The following is a 17074-nucleotide window of genomic DNA, read 5'->3' on the forward strand; positions in this document are numbered from 1 at the left end:
TAGTTATATCCGTAACTATCTGAAAAACACAAAGAAAAATATCATTTTATTTGACAATATTTCATTCTAAACTTCTAAATCTACAAAAAATAAATTCAAACTTGAGTATAAAAAGACATAAGCATTCATCGTATCAAATTTCAAAGAAAGATGACAAGACGGAATGACGCTATTGAGAACAACTAGTCTAATCCACGTGTGCCATGGTCAAAACGGTTTAATTAAAATCTTACTACAATATATGCGACAATATAAAATTTACCGCAATAAGAGGGGCAGCCGCATCATAAACCGCAAAGTTACCGAGGACTAGGTTGAAATTTTTGGTTTTAGTTAAAGCTGCAAAATTCAGACCAAAAAAAAAAAAAAAAAAAATGAAAAATAAAAGCTGCGACGGGCGAGATCGAGAACGCTCGGAGGCTTCAAGTTCTCACGTGCTTCACCTCATTGCTTTCATCACTGAGCTGGTACGATTTTCCTTCAAATTTCATCGTAATTTTTATTATCTTTGTGATTATTATCACGGTTGAATTCCATTGCTGTCGGATGAATCAAAATTCTTTTGCAGTTTCCAACATATATATGTAGATACTGTATGTATCTCCGGCTTCAATTGTCCTAGTTGGGATATCCATTTAATTAGGTCAGTTTTTGTTTAATTGGGATTCTTAAATTTGAAACTTTAGGGATTTTAATTTGATTGGATTGACATTCTGGGTTGGTTTTGGATTTGGTGGTGGCAGGGTCACAGCCTACATTTTGCTTTCTGGAAAATATCTGTGTATTTGGCTTTTCTGAGAATTTAATCCTTTTTTTTTTAATTGAGTTTTCAAAATCTGTTCTTGACTCTTGTAAAGCAGTAGAAAATATCTGTGTATTTGGCTTTTCTGAGAATTTAATCCTTTTTTTTTTTTTTTTGTTGAGTTTTCAAAATCTGTTCTTGTAAAGCAGTAGAAAATTGTATTTTTCAGTTAGCAATTAATTTTTTTTTAAATAGTTCGTAGTCTCCGAACTGCAAGATAAAAATGGTTACTTAGTATTTGTTTCATAACTTTCTGGGTTGCTCTGTTTTTGTTTTTTTATTGCAGATTTGATTCCTTGAACTTGAATTGGATCACTCTTTGGTGCAGTGCTTATTAAGTCTTTGTTGCGCATATCAATCATCATAGAGGACTTCCTGCTATCATATTATAATTTGGTACTACTCTACCTTTACCCTTCTTTTTCTTGTTTCATCTTTCTGTGCATTGCCTCTAGAATGTAGTTTAGTCTTAATATCTCTTCTTAGCAATGATAATTTAACGAACATCTTTCTGAATCTGCAACCCTCAATGCCACAAAGTTTAGGTTTCAGTTTTCTTTGCAGACTGGATCAAATCATATAGACTGTATATTTGGTGTAATTTCCATTACGTGGATTGTTGACGATAAGTACTTGATAATTTGAAGCGTCCATCCTAACATGCTCCCTTGATTCTGTAAGATTCTAATGATGTTTATTGTCTTTGCAGTTGCTTTCAGAGGCTTGTATCTTGGTGAAATGGCCAATAACCCTCAATTTTCAGGTCTACAGGTAATTTGTAAACCACCTAGATTTTAAAACAAATTTTTTTGTTTTTCTTTGATGCTCAGTGTGTGTGTTTCTTTAATCTATATTTCCCGCTACTTAGAGATGAAGGGTGATCTTTTCGGATTCTTTTGAGGCCGTTACTTTTTATCTACATTCCATATAGCTTAAGGCACTCATGGCATCTTAGCTTCATGCATCAAGGCTTTTCTTATATCTTCATAGGTTCTTATGCATGTGAAGTGACTAAGTTCCATTTTCCAATATTTTAGTATTTTGATTTTCCTCCATTGTCTTCTTGACTACCGCCTTCCTTTCCGCATTTTCCTCTGTTCTTAATATAATTTGTTTCTTTTTACAAAAAAAACCCACCCATTTACCTTTCATAATTTTACTGGTTATACTTTTTCCTGTACTTGAATTTCTTTTAAAAAATACATGTAACTTTCAAAAAGGATGAAAGCTTTTGATTCCATAAAAGAAAAAATTATAAAAATAGATGTGGCCAATTATACTTTGCTAATTAACTTCATTTTCTTTTCCTTGTATAGCCTCTTCGGCCTCCTATAGTTGGTGCTGTTGATCCTCCTCGAAGTCTGCCACCCATGTCTTTTCAAGTAACACATTTCTTCTTGACAAATATTTGTGTCACCTGTACAATATTAATTGTTATAATTAAAATAATCCCTTTCAATTTAATTTTATGCTACAGTTCCGCCCAGTAGTTCCAACACCACATTCGCAGGAGTTCATTCCTGTGGCTTCTCAAAACTTTCAGCATGCTGGCAGGGGTGCTCCATTGATGAATGTTAGGCTGCCTCCCCCAAATCACCAACCCCAATTTTCACAACCAATGCAGCATCTACCTCCAAGGTCTGGTCAGCCAGGTCATGGTATGCCTCCATCACAGGCAATTCCATTGCCAGTTGCTCAGCCTAACAGGAATTTTGCATCTGAGTTGCCTCTACCTCAGCCTAATTCACAAGCTCCAAATAATGTCATGCCTAACTTAGGTGGCGCACGAGCAGCTGTCCCTTCATCATATACTGTGAGTTTCATGAGTGTTCTTGGTTGACCTTTTGGTTTACTTGAAATTCTTTAGGCCTTGAATTCATAATTTGCACTTATGCAGTTTGCAACTTCTTCTTATGGTCAAATACCGAGAAGTTTCAATGACTCCACCCAGTATCAGTCTATACCTCAATCGCATGCAACCAGTGTTTCATCTGAGGGACAAGTTACACCTCTGCAGCAAACCAGTGAACGGCCTGCTGTAACCACCTCCATTGCTCCAGTAAGAATTCTTCAGCTTGGAGCCTAGTTGTCATGCTTCTCAGTTATCTATGATCATTTATTGCTAATGTTCATTATCCTTTAAAACTTCAGGAAACAGGTGTTCGACCTCCCCCGGTCGGAGGGACTGCAGCAGAGTGGAGAGAGCATACATCTGCTGATGGAAGAAAGTAATTAGTCTTACTTTTCCACATATTTGTATCGTACTCTTTATTTTGTTAGAATGTTGTGCATTAGTGATTTCTTGGCTGATCTGCACTTTTCAAGGGTCACTCTTGCTAATTGAAAATATTCTTTGCTGTATGAACTCTTCAGATTTTATTACAACCGGAGGACAGCATTATCTACTTGGGAGAAGCCTTTGGAACTGATGACACCAATGGAGGTGAGTCATGCAACTAACTTGCTTTTCCTGGTGTCCTTTTTAAAATTTTTAGTGATATCAATCGACAGTTTTCATTTCCGTGAAATTGTGAGCTTGTCTGTGTGTTTCCTTTCCGTGTTGGTGCTATTCTTACTGGGTTTGATTTATCAAGTTACTTGTGAGTGAAATGTCTTTCATTTTTGTACACTGAATGCAAACTTTTATGAAGTCTGGTGAATGGAGCTCCTCTCAAGCAGGCACCCACGATTTTGTAATTTTATTGCAAGGTTACCAATGTCGAGGGCCTGGTTGGACCATTAGTTATTAAGCTTTTCTGCTTACATTGACTTGTTGTGATAAGTCATTTTTTGCAACTTTATTTATTTTAATTGGATCAACTATGGTGCTAAGTTCCCAAAAATTCTGTTGGTTACTATTCTCATAAGTTTATGCTGTTAGGATGTCTTTTTATTTTTTTATTTTTTTATTTATTTTTTATTTATTATATTCACACTCCCCCTCACATGTGGGCCTGTCTTGACCAGTGGAGAACCCAACATGTGGAACTCGTAAATTGAGAGGTTGCAGTCCCAAGGGTTTAAAACAAAATGCTTTGGTATCAACCACTATCCGGAAAAGTTTAATCTCTTAGGATGTAGGCCAACTATTGTCTTATATCCCAAGAGTTCAAAAAAAGGGGAAGCGTTAATGGAAAAATTGTTGTTCTGGAAAATCCTACAGCTTTTGTAAGGGGAATATTTAGTACGTAACAAGATTTGAATTTTAGGCTACAGACATGTAGTTAGTAAATTTAAAAGAATACACAAAATGAGTCTCTCCATAATTGTTATCTGAGTTTCATGGTATTTGTATCATCTTACCTAATCTTTTATGTTCGGTATACATGTTCTGGTAAATTACTTGCATCTTTACTTCTTGTCATATTGCTATTATTCTTAATCATTTAGTGTTTGACGTAATTCGAAGGTATTCTCTTTTAGTAAGGGCTTCCAAGGTATTATGAGTTTTGTTTTCTGCTGTTTTCTATTTGCATTAGTCCTAGAAACAGTGTTAATGGTGATTTAATTCCTTTTTAAGAATTTTTTCAATTTATTCTTCATCCATTTCTGCATTGGGCGATGTCCATAGCTTTAAAGATGGTTACAGGTACATGCCGTGCCAATCTATTGGGAGGTAGGATATGCTGTGGGTCTTTGTTGCTTGCTCTACATTGGTGTGATATGTTGTATGTTTAATTCTTAGTGCATACTATTTGAATAAATTATCATTTTTCACATTTACACTGATAAGAAACTCGAAAACCAACCCCATAACTTGCATAAGCATAATCTTTCTTTTATACATGCATATGTTGTGTTTCCAGTTTCAAAAATCTGGCTCTGATAGCTACTCATCTCTCATTATGGTATAAAAGATATCTTATTTGAGTTTTTAAAAAAATTTAGTATCTTCCTTGTAGTTTGAAGGGTTTGGCCTCATATCGTTTGGGGTTTGTCCTTCAAGTCGTGTGTAATCTTTAGTGCCATAGAGGATAAGAAGGTTGCAATGGCTGATTATTTCAATAGCTTTGGCGACTTTTATCATTGGCATTCTATATTAGAATGGCCTTTGCATAAGTTGATGTTGCAAGTTGGTAAGGGTTAAAGACGTTTTTTGTCACTATGTTATCAATTTGTTAAGTGCTGCCAAACAAAACAATCTTAGTGCATTTTGTCTGTTTACAGGTAAAACATATTAAAATATTCATTAATTGATCTAAAATCAATAGATTTTTTTTTAATTATTTAAACTTTAAAATTTCATTTGGATAATATTAGTAAAATAAAGAGGAACATCAACCCCTAGCCACACCCACCAGTCAAAATCCCCCCACCATTTTTAAAATTTGTATTAGCTGTTAGTTCTAGGGGCAATGGAGGGAGTTATGGGTATTATTAGACAGTTTCAGGTGAAATTCATCCATTGTTGACCTTAAGCAACTTTTGTCTGCGTGCTTTAATGTTAGGATGAAAACTAGAACTATTTTAGACTTAATATCATTTGGTTTTCGAATTTCATCTTCTCCATTGGCTCTCTCTTGTATATTTTTACTGAAATGTGCTGATTAATGTCTTCTTCAATACATGTATGCCTTTGTGTGCGTGAGAGAGAGAGAGAGAGAGAGAGAGTCATCGTCACGCATCTTCTTTGTTGTGCTGGATTAGGATCAAAATTGAATAGTTTTAAATTTTTTATTAGGACTGTAGTGCTGTTTATGCTTTTGCTGTAAGAACTTTGGTTCTTATTGTTTTATTCCTGCCCTTCCTTTCTCTAGCATTCTTGTTTGGGAGAAAGTATTATTTAAGATAGAGATTCGACTTATTTTGTATCTTCACTGGGACAGAGGGCAGATGCATCAACAAACTGGAAGGAGTTTACCAGTCCTGATGGAAGAAAGTGAGTAATTGGTATTTTTGCGTTGAGAAAGTCATCAATGCAAGTTCACAATTGCACTTGCTTACTTCATCCTACATGCAAATGTTGCAGGTATTACTACAACAAGGTCACCAAAGAATCAAGATGGACTATGCCTGAGGAACTTAAGGTTTTTGTTCCAACCCATTCGCTTATGCCACTCATCATTCCCTCAACCTTATATAGTTTTTCAGTTTTTTTTTAATTTTCTCCCACTAGTCCTCTAAAAAATATGTTTTTATTTATATATATATTAAAAAGTTGGCTCGAGAGCTAGTAGAAAAGGCGTCTGTGAAGGAAATACAACAGGAAACGCTTGGTGATCATCATGCCACAGTCACTGTTTCTCCCTCTGTAGCTGAAGCTGATACTTCAATCGGTACTGCTCAAGTAAAATCAAGCCCTGTTTCGGTGGCACCAGTTGTTGCCACTGGTGATGTTCAAACTGCTGTACCATCAAGAACATCTGCCTCACCTGTTGTGGATTCTTCTTTGAAAGAAAATCCCAGTGAAGTTCAGACACCTGTTGCACCATCTGCCACTGTTATGGGAAGTACTGAAGCTGCTGTCACAATCAACGATGCTGGTGCAGAACCAATGTACTGTCATTAACTGGTTTTTTTTATGAAATTTTCGTTTGCATTTGGAGGAGGTATATTTGGCATGTATTCCGAGAATCTGACTTTTCTTGCGCCCAATTTGTAGGGAAATATCAGCTCAGGATTTTGATAGTTCTGCTGATGGAGTTCCTGCTCAGGAGAATGAGGTATTTCTTAGGTTTCTTCTGTAGTTTTTGAATTCCTGACATACTTTTCTAGCAACTTAAATAGCGAGGTGTTGCAGGAAGCTAAGGATGATGCAACGGGAAAGAAGATTAATGATATTGCCGCTGAAGAAAAATCAGTTGATCGGGAACCCATACCATATGAAAATAAACTGGTACAAATAAATTTCAAATTTTGAGACACTGCGTTCTCATTCATTGTTGCTTTCTCAAATATGAATGCATTTCAGTTTCTGTCATTGTTACTTTCATGGCAATACCCTTATTATTTACCTTCTTCTTTCTTTTTCAGGAGGCCAAAAATGCATTTAAAGCGCTCCTTGAGTCTACAAATATTGGTTCTGATTGGACTTGGGATCGGGTAATTCAATTATTGCCATATATGCTCTCAGTTTTTTCGCTAATATATGTTAAAAGTTCATGATATAATCCTGAAAATTAGCAGGCCATGAGAGTGATAATTAATGACAAGAGATATGGTGCTCTTAAAACACTTGGAGAGCGGAAGCAAGCTTTTAATGAGGTAAATCTTTCACATTGTTGTGTGCACTCGTATCAAAGAAATTAATAGATATACCTAGTAGTGGTTTCATGAAAGTGAGTTCCTGGGAAGGGGATGTGGTATTGTCTCAATCTTCTAGACTTTGATACGTAGTGGTCAACTCTCAAGTACTGGATCCATGGATTTTTTTTACACTGAGTTTACCATTAAATCCTGACAGTCCTGTCTGGTATTCTTATTAAGTTATAGATGTGTATTGTTTCAATCACTCTTAGGGTATATAATTGGTGCTGCTAACGATTCACTGTATATCTATATGCCTGTAAATAATCACTAATGTTGTTATTATGCTTCAGTTCTTGGTACAAAGGAAAAAGCAGGAGGCTGAGGAGAGGCGTATCAAACAGAAAAAGGCACGGGATGAATTCAAAACAATGCTGGAAGTATGTTGTTATCTGCTCCCCTCAAATTCTTCTTCTCTACATAGAAATTATATGCTTTGTCTTATTTATTTATTCATGGCTTGAATTCCTTGCAGGAATGCTCAGAGTTAACATCATCTGCAAGATGGGGGTCTGTCTTTCCTTGTATCAATATTCTTCTGTTTCCAATGTGTGGTTAATAGACAGTTTGATACCTATATGTATGTATAAGACTGATGGTTAAATTATCATACAGAAAAGTAGAGAACATATTTGAAAATGATGAACGTTTCAAAGCTGTTGAACGGGATAGAGATCGCAGGGAGATGTTTGAAGACTATATTGAGGAACTCCAAAAGAAAGTAATTATCTGCCATTTTTCTCCTGTATATGTAACATTTATATGCATGTTGTGGATGTTTACACCCCTTAGTTGCAAAATGTACATTGGCATTGAGCAACTTAAGGCTGGGATGTTGCTGAGGAATCCTTGCTTGTCTAACTATTGTACCTGAGTTGACCTCCTTAAGACTTAGTGTGCATTTGTGTGTGTTTCCACTTTCCAGTGTGTATATTTGTATGCATGTATTTATGTACAGAAAAAGGCATGGATATATTGAGATTTGCTCATTTTAAAGCTTGATTTTTGAATGGCGATTCTTAGCTGACAAACAGAGCTTTAGATATGACTGACCTCATAAATTAGGTGCTACAAATTTAACCTTGCCATTTTTTCCATTCGTCCTCATTGTGATAGTATCTATTAACATAGTGTGGAAGTACTTTAAATTGACATTTGATGCCCATTATCATTTGGTGCTTTGATGATCATAGATTCTAAGTAAATATGCTCTTATTGCTGTTAAACTGGATTTGGAACAGGAACGAGCAAAAGCACAGGAGGAACGTAAGCGCAATGTATTGGAATACAGGAGATTCTTGGAATCTTGTGATTTCATCAAGGTTCTCTTTTAGCATGGTTCTTTTGTATTCATGGGGTTCTTTTGCCATTAAAACTTATGGATCTTGGCATCACCTTCTCATTTAGGCAAACATCCAGTGGAGAAAAGTTCAAGATCGTTTAGAGGCTGATGAAAGATGTTCACGTCTTGAAAAAATTGATCGTTTGGAAATTTTCCAGGTAATGCTTCTCATTTATCTAGTTATACTTCCAACCGGATGTTGAAGCTTATTGTACAATGTCGTTCACAGGAATATTTGCTGGATCTACAAAAGGAAGAGGAGGAGCAGAAGAGGATACAGAAGGTTCTTTATTGTTTGACTGTGCTGACATTGATATATATGTTTATGTTCAAATGGACAATTTTTTTTATCTGGGTTTTCTTGGAGAATAGGAAGAATTGAGAAAGGCAGAACGTAAAAACCGCGATGAGTTCCGCAAATTAATGGAAGAACATCTCACGGAAGGCACTCTTACATTCAAAACTCAGTGGCGTGATTACTGCATGAAGGTTAATATACCTTTTCCCCTGTATCTGTAATGTTATTTCCTTTGAAAAAATTCAAAATTGTGATGAAAACATAATTTTTTTTCCAGCTACACTTAATTTAGCTGCTATCATGTTATCATCTCATGTTTTGAACTCCCTTTTTTCCCCTTTTCTTCTTTCCTCTTTAGGTGAAAGACCTACCTGCATATCTGGCAGTTGCATCAAACGCCTCTGGTGCTACTCCAAAAGATTTGTTCGATGATGTTGTTGAGGAACTAACGAAACAAGTAATTAAACTATACCTTGCCTTTTTTATATTTCTTAAAATGAAACAGGATCTATAAATCTGTCCTCCAATGACAATTCGTCAACTTTCCCTATGAATCTATTTGGTTTAAGTTTCCATGTTTGGGTCCCTTTAATTTGATTCTGTAATTACATTTCAGCAAAAATTTCTTCTTTCTTTTCCTCTAACAATATTAAAAAAGTTGTAGTTAAGCTTTCTTTTTTTTTTTCTTTTTTTTTTTTTTTTTTTCAAACGCATGAGTAAGGCATCTTACTGTTTTTTCTTGAATCTTTAGTTTAAGTTCTTAGTTGCTTACAAACTAGAAATCTTGCCTATTTCTTTTACAGTATCAGGAGGACAAAACTCGGATAAAAGATGCAGTGAAATTGGGAAAGGTTTGATTTGTCAGATTTTTCTTGTTTATATTTTCTACTATCATTAGATATCTAATGTGTGGTTGCTTTTAGGTCGTGCTTACATCAACTTGGAAGTTTGAAGACTTCAAAACTGTTTTATCAAATGATATTGGCACTCCACCGATTTCAGATGCCAACTTAAAGGTACATTTAGACTTCAAACAAATATTATGATATTTAAACTTGAGAAGTCTTTAATGGGAGAGATTCTTCCTTCGGCTGCTAAATACGGTAGCACACACAGATGTAGGACCACACAGGGTTTTTGGAACCAAAATACATTGGTTGGGTGGTTGGATGGGCATGTAGTTTGGTCATTGGACCTTAGAATTTCTCTTATGGATATTAGCTTTCATCATGTGGATCATTGCTCTTAAGAATCATCTAAATAACTAAAGTTAATGATTTGTGGAAACCACCATGGACAAACACTGGTCAACACATCAATTATAGGTAACAATGTATTTGCTTGTTAATTTTTAAAATAGTGCCTACACTTCAGTAACCAATGTACCAATTTTTCAAGAAAGGATCCAAGAACATATTGCAAAGAAGGTTGCTACATTTACTCAACCTCAGATATAATTCCCTAGTCGTGATGAAGCTACCATATGCATTCTTAAACTAAATCAATGCCATTGTTCCAAATTTTCAGTCTTTGCCAGTCAAGTTGTCATGGATGAATTTTAGATGAACTTTTCACTACTTTAGCATGAGGTAGATATAACTTATAAGCATTCAAGAAGTTCCAAGGAATATAACACATAGGAAAACATCACTATGTGCAAGTATATTCTTTCATATTGATGTTTGAAATATCAACCAGAGTGGCGAAGTTTCCGTGTGGCAAGAAAAGTCTGTTCTCTGTTGACAATTTAATTTTTAATGATCCATTGTTTTTATTTTTCCCTTTCATCCTACAATAAGTACTTTGTTTTGGTAAATGTGCTGCAATGATCTTATGTGATTTTCAACTGCCTTGCAGCTAGTTTTCAATGAGTTACTGGAACGAGTGAGGGAAAAGGAGGAGAAAGAAGCTAAAAAGCTTAAACGTCTTGCAGAGGACTTCTCTCATCTTTTATCTTCTATCAAGGTGTGGCATGCTGTGTTCCAATATCTGGTATTTATGATTCTGTTATTTTCCTAATGGTTTGGCAATTGGCACCACTAGAATATCTTTCAATATTATCTTCTAGTTTTTGGTTTGAAATCTTGTCATCTTTCTGATTCATTATTTGCTGCAGGAGATAACTCCATCTTCCAAGTGGGAGGACTACAAACCACTTCTTGAAATTAGTCAAGAGTACAGGTATAGCTTATTACACGTAACAACTTGAATCACCTTCCAACTGTGTTTTGTGCTATAATAGTGTTTTTGGTATGTTAATTTTAGGTGAAGTGTAGATTTAGTCCTTCAATTATCACCTCAATGAAAATTAGGTTCCTGAATTATTTTTTTTGGGGAAAATCAGTCCCTAAATTCATTAAAAATTGCTAATTTCATCCCTACTATTATATTCAAAGCTATTTTATCCAATATTTTGTCAACTTAAGTGTGGGCACACGAGAAAGGATAAGATTAGGAATGAGGATATCCGAGGTAAAGTAGGAGTAGCCGAAATTGAAGGAAAGATGAGAAAAAATCGGTTACGGTGGTTTGGACATGTGCAAAGAAGGCCTATTGACGCTCTGGTTAGAAGATGCGATTACGGAACAGTGGTCCAGGGCTGAAGGGGTAGAGGAAGACCTAGGAAAACTTTGGAAGTGACCCTAAGAAAAGACTTAAGAGTACTTGGATCTAACGGATGACATGACACATAACCGAGCGCAATGGCGTTCTAGGATTCACATAGCCGACCCCACGTAGTGGGAAAAGGCTTTGTTGTTGTTGTTGTTGTTTCGTCAACTTAAGTCAATCGACACACTTTAGAGTGTAATACCATCATTTTTTCGCCTATAAGCCCTTAACATTTCATATAGGTTGCGGATCTAACGTCTAATTTACCCTCCAAAGTTAACTTATACTATTTCTTATGAAAAACTACCAATTTACCCTCCAAAGTTAACTCCATACACTATTACTTTTTGAAAAACTACCAGTCGACCCTCCAATGTGTATCACATGCAAGTAATGTGACTGAAATTGACGGAAAATTGAATATAGTTGCTTCGAATATAATATTAGGGATGTAATTGACAGATTTTTATAATTCAAGGACTGATTTTTCTGACAAAAATAGTTTAGGGACCTAATTTTCACAAAGGTGCTAATTCAGGGACTAAATTGGCAGTTCATCCTTGATTTTATGTGGTGACCAACTATGGTTAATTTGAAGCACAATTTTGTGACTCATAATTTATCTGCTTTAACAGTCACTTTTGGGCCTAAAGTTTAATATCCGAGAGATCTCTATTGTCTGGCCTGATGTTTAGGGCCGTAGAGAAGAAAATTTGGAAAATTTACAAAATTTTGAAGAAACTGAAATTAAATTATAATGGGAAAGTTAAGTTCGGCATATTTCTTATCACTAGATACGTTTGTTTTGGCTTTGTTAGTCTTCAACAAATACTATCCTCTTCCCTGATTATGTTAGATGCATGTGTAGTGGCATTGGTGATGAGAACTTCTGCAAGGAGATATTTGAAAAGCATGTAATGCAACTGAAAGAACAAGCAAAAGAGGAGAGAAAAAGAAAGGAGGAAAAGGTACTAATTTGCTGGATCACATTATTTGTAAATCCGTATCTGTTTGATTTATAAGCTTTTATTCACTATTCGATGTGGAATGAAACCTTGAATTTGAATCTATGAATTCCTTTTATTTTACACCCTCTAGGCAAGGAAGGAAAGGGAGAGAGAAGAAAGAGACAAAAGAAGGGCGAAGCCAAGAAGGGAAAAAGAGGTGGAATATGAACGAGAAAACGAGGAACACAACAAGAAAGATGGAGCAGACAGTGAAATAGCTGATGCAGTGGATATTCATGAGTCCAAAGAGAAAAAGAGGTCAGGACATGATGATAATAGGAGACATAGGAAGCGGCATCATAGTGATGAAGATCATGGGAATGGAAATGAGAATGATCGGTCTAGAAAATCTCACAGATCTAGCAGCGACCACAAGAAATCAAGACGGGTATGTTGAGAAATAATTGTGACTCTTCATTTGATTTATTATCTAAACATTGATGTAAAGTTTAGCTCATTTCTAATCGTGATGTCACAGCAGGAACCTGGTCCTGAATCAGATTCCGAAAGCAGACATAGAAGACATAAAAGAGATCACCGGAATGGTTCTCGTAGAAGTGGTGATCGTGAGGAGCTAGAAGATGGGGAATTTGGCAATGTTGGGGAAAGTCGGTAGTTGTTTCATCCTCCAACTTGCTTATACCCATGTTTGAACTTTTCTTAATATTGTGAAATATATGTTTTCCTTACAATCTTAGAACTTCTAGTGCTATATATTTAGTTCGAGAGCTATTTCCTTTTTCTTTTACTAAGAATTAGCTGCATCATGCTGTACTACTTCCATCTAGTTTTAACCATTAACAGGCTTTCTGTTAAACTATTTTTCCGGTCTCTTCCTTGCCTTCTTGAGCTTGAGCATATTTGTTTCTTTTGTGTGGCCAAGGGTTTCATTGTATACACAATACAGAGGTTGCTTCTTTTTCCGGTAGTCTTTTGTTTCTCGGGGGTGGCCGGGTCTGATAAGATTCACTTCCATTTGGTTTTTCTACGGAGAACCGCCACTTCTGTGGCTTTTAGCATTTGAAGTTGGTGTGGGACTTCTTTTCGTCTGTTGAAGCGACCTACTTCAATGAAAAGCTAGTTGCGAGTCGCTGAAAAACAAGTTTGTCGCGGCTAACTTGATGAGCCGTTGCCTTCATCGAAGTTTCCTGTCTTGGGGAGCATATTAGCTTTCTAGTCAATAGTGATGCAGAAATCATGTAGATTGCAAATAATACAAATGGAAGAAATGATATTTGAAACATGTCGTACTCTGTTTTTCTAACTTAATAGATATTGGTGGGATTTCGTTCAATGTTTTTATTCAATTTCTGTCATTTGGAAGATTATAGTGAAATTCAAATTATCTGAAGATTATACAAATGAAATTTTATTTTCTTTGGAAGATTGTACCTTTCTCGGCTTTTTTGTACTGCAGATTTGGATTAAGTCAAGTTAGCTAGAGCAGTGTACTATTCTTTTAGCATCCAAATTTAAATTTCTTTTTTCGTAGTTAAGATTAATTTAGAGTAGAATATCGCTTATATCTAACTTGACATATATTACAAGGCTGAAAGCTTTGTAAGGGGTGACGAAAAGAAGCTTCTTTTCATTCCCATTGCCATGCCTACATTCTTAATTTTTCTCCTTATACTTTTGAGCCACCCAACCCTACCAACACCCAACAACTAATAATTAATTCCAAAAGAATGGTCTACGTTTAGCATATAAGAAGATTAATCAGAAAAATCCCATAGTTTATTTATCATTTGCTTGTGCCTGTCGGCAAGTTATTTATATCTTTCTCGTTACGTGACAAGCATACGATAACTTTAAACTCCAAAATAAGGTGGTTGAGCATTGAAACTAATAAGGTTCATAATGCGCGGTAAAAACAAAAAACTTCATTAAAATGGGGTAAGAACCCAAACAATTTTTTTCTGCCACTTAGTATTACGATCCAGTAATATTTATCTTCACTTGTAATTAATGAGATATTTTAGGTTCGATTCTCATCAAATGCAAATTTGAATCACATTATTGTTAGTCCATTGTGAGGTTTAGCCAACTCCCCAACCCTAATGTACATAATATTGTTTATTAAAAAAAAGACAAACAATTTTTCTAATTGTAATGTTTCATATCACCGTGGAAGAATCCAAACATTTTTCAATAGTTTTTCTCTTTCCCAGTTTTGTGTGTGTATTTTTAATAGTTAATTAAATAGAACATTCTTAATTACATCCTGCAATACCTACTAGGTGATTTATTCAACTAAATATTCGTCACCCGTGAAGCCTTCAGGTGACATTGGAGGGGACAGAATATTCGTATACACGTGTGCAGTTTTGGACTAATCCGATTTTTAATATCATTAAATTACTCTAATTTTAGATAAAAACAAAGATTTTATATGCATGGTTCTTGGAACATACGTGCATGCTTACACTATTCGCTTACGTGCCTTCAACTTTGTCAACGAACGCGTACGTTAAATCTGTCGGTCCGTGACCAAAAAATACACCCGCGGAGAATAATCCTGTGTTCACAACTTCACATGCAGGTGTTAATTATAATTAACTAATTAATTGTTTTGACTCCAATAAAAAGTGTTAATTATTTGATTAGCATTTGCATGGTTTGGATTTTAGAGATGGGGATGAAAGAAAGACTGAATAAACAATTCGTAGCAAATTGATAGACCTCATCACCGACGGTGATCGAATCAAATATGAGATTGCACTTCAATGTTTATTAAATAATTGTCGCACATTAAATTTAAACTCGAAACTTTTTTAACTCAAAACAAAATAATCATCGACAATCAATTGTGATTATATAATATTAATGTGACTTAAAAAATATGTTCAACTTGTAACGAGTTAATGACATATGTGTAGAACTCTTAAATTTACAATGTGGCTATTGACCAAAAAAAAAAAAAAAAAATTACAATGTGGCAAAGGTGATACGTAAACAATATCTTTGGTTTAGGAGGTTTTTGGTTGTGCAAATGGATACTTTATTGTTAAATGTTAAGTTTTATACAGTTTGAAAGAATTTGTAGTTAAAATGGTTAAAAACCTGTATCCGAAATAGTAGATTTCCTTCGTCATACTCTCTCTAGTGAAAAAAAAAAAAAAGTGATTTAGTTAATCTATAGTTAAAATATCAAATGAGCAAAATATTTCTTCTTCATGTCACTTAGTACTATGGTCTAATAATAATATTCACTTATAAGAAAAGTCTTATGTTTGATTATTATCAAAGACAAATTTGAACCATATTATTTCTAGTTTATTATGAGACTTAACCCATTTTCCTACTCTTTAGTATAAATAATATTGTTTTTTTTTAAAGAAATCTGTCAAGTCGAATGGCATTATGACATCCCCATTCGAAACGCCGTTGCGGAAGCTTTGTCGTAATATTAAATACAATTGCGGCTGGCTAGCCTTCTAGAAATGGTCAACGGCAAGTAGTAGGCAGAAACGAGTCACCAGATTCATTTTCAAAATTCCACATTTGCCCTTCCCATGTTCTTCAACTTCTATATATAGTCCTCCATACAGTCTCCCCTCACAATCTAATACAGCTAGCTAGCTCACATCTCATCGTTTTAATCAAACATGTCGTCCAAGCTCACCAGCCTCAGTGTGGTTGCCCTCCTCCTCTTCCTTACATTATCCGGCACGATGGCGCGGCCGTTGCTTTCTTCTTCTTCTTCTTCTTCTTCTTCTGATGTCAGTGCCATGAAAGTTCAACCTGAGGTAATTATTTCACTAATTATAATTTATTTCTTCCAAAATCAGATTATAAACTAGCTAACTTTGTGGTAAAATTTGCTAATTTGTGTTTTATTAATGTAGTTGAAGGATGTTGAGGTCGAAAAAGCCATGGTGGAGGAAAGTTGTGATGGAGTTGGAGAAGATGAGTGCCTGATGAGAAGAACTCTTGCGGCTCACATTGATTACATCTATACACAGAAGCACAATCCATAAATTAATTTTTCTTCATATGTAATTATGCATCATGTATTCTTAATTGATTTAGTTTATATTTCTACACTTAATTTACCAATTTATTTTAGGAATTTTTCTGTGTACTAGCCGGTGTATAAATGATATATAGAGTTGTGGAGTAGTTCTTCTATTTTCGATTCATTTCTTTCCCAATTTTTTTTGTTTTGTTAACTTAAAAGATCAATTGAATTTGAATACAAAATTTGTTATTTTTAAACTCTCAAATTGGAAATGACACCTATTTACATAGAATTTAAACTTGGGAATTAGAGGCAAGTTTTTTTTTCCACATGTAAATTCTAAATTTCTATGTTTATAAATCCAAACAAGGCAATTGGCGCATATCAATTTATAAATTCTGATTTTTTTTCAAAATTTCAAGTTTATTTTTCTCATCCAAACATTATAAAGTTGCCACTTAGTACCACAGTCTAGTGGTATTCTTCTTCTTTTGTAAGTGAGAGGTATTCGATTCGATTCTCGCCAAAGGCGAATTTGAATCACATTATTGCTAGCCCATTGTGAGGCTAATCCCACCCTCTCTCTTTTAATGTAAATAATATCGTTTGTTTAAAAAAAAAAAAAAAAAAAAAAAAAAAAAAAAAAAAGAACAACATAGGGTAAAGTCTTTACAATTCTCCTATATGAGTAAATCTTAAATAATAATTAATTACATATTCAGGGTTAAAACTAATAATGAAACTATTTGAACTACATTGACTCAAGTCATCACAAATTAAGATGTTACCTAATTACCTTTACCAGAGA

The 17074-nt window shown here is 34.8% G+C and overlaps 2 protein-coding genes across 8 annotated transcripts; both read left to right on the forward strand.

Moving 5' to 3' along the window:
• The first annotated feature begins 295 nt into the window (after positions 1–295).
• LOC137725441 (pre-mRNA-processing protein 40B) lies at positions 296–13125 on the forward strand. 7 transcript variants are annotated; one of them, XM_068464125.2, is made up of 31 exons: positions 296–467; positions 569–643; positions 1089–1198; positions 1512–1573; positions 2119–2184; positions 2280–2615; positions 2700–2861; positions 2954–3030; positions 3176–3245; positions 5629–5681; positions 5772–5829; positions 5961–6298; positions 6405–6465; positions 6543–6638; positions 6776–6844; positions 6929–7006; positions 7342–7428; positions 7524–7558; positions 7664–7769; positions 8290–8370; positions 8456–8548; positions 8620–8673; positions 8763–8879; positions 9047–9145; positions 9492–9539; positions 9612–9704; positions 10546–10653; positions 10805–10869; positions 12167–12266; positions 12397–12693; positions 12784–13125. In XM_068464125.2, exons 4-31 carry the CDS (start codon positions 1541–1543, stop codon positions 12919–12921), a joined length of 3018 nt encoding a protein of 1005 aa, XP_068320226.2. In that variant the 5' UTR covers positions 296–467; positions 569–643; positions 1089–1198; positions 1512–1540; the 3' UTR covers positions 12922–13125. The 7 variants fall into 7 exon arrangements, with proteins under 7 accessions (XP_068320226.2, XP_068320227.2, XP_068320222.2 ...); XM_068464126.2 differs by having other exon boundaries at positions 12787–13125; XM_068464122.2 differs by having other exon boundaries at positions 317–467; positions 1131–1198.
• Positions 13126–15855: 2730 nt separating this feature from the next.
• On the forward strand, positions 15856–16436 carry LOC137721050 (phytosulfokines). Its single transcript, XM_068460174.2, has 2 exons — positions 15856–16054; positions 16154–16436. The coding sequence occupies exons 1-2, from the start codon at positions 15914–15916 to the stop codon at positions 16283–16285; spliced, it is 273 nt and encodes a 90-aa protein (XP_068316275.2). The 5' UTR covers positions 15856–15913; the 3' UTR covers positions 16286–16436.
• Positions 16437–17074: the final 638 nt, after the last annotated feature.

This window comes from Pyrus communis, chromosome 5 (genome assembly GCF_041283825.1).
Source record: "Pyrus communis isolate YQ-2024b chromosome 5, ASM4128382v1, whole genome shotgun sequence".
Classification (NCBI taxonomy): Eukaryota; Viridiplantae; Streptophyta; class Magnoliopsida; order Rosales; family Rosaceae; genus Pyrus; species Pyrus communis.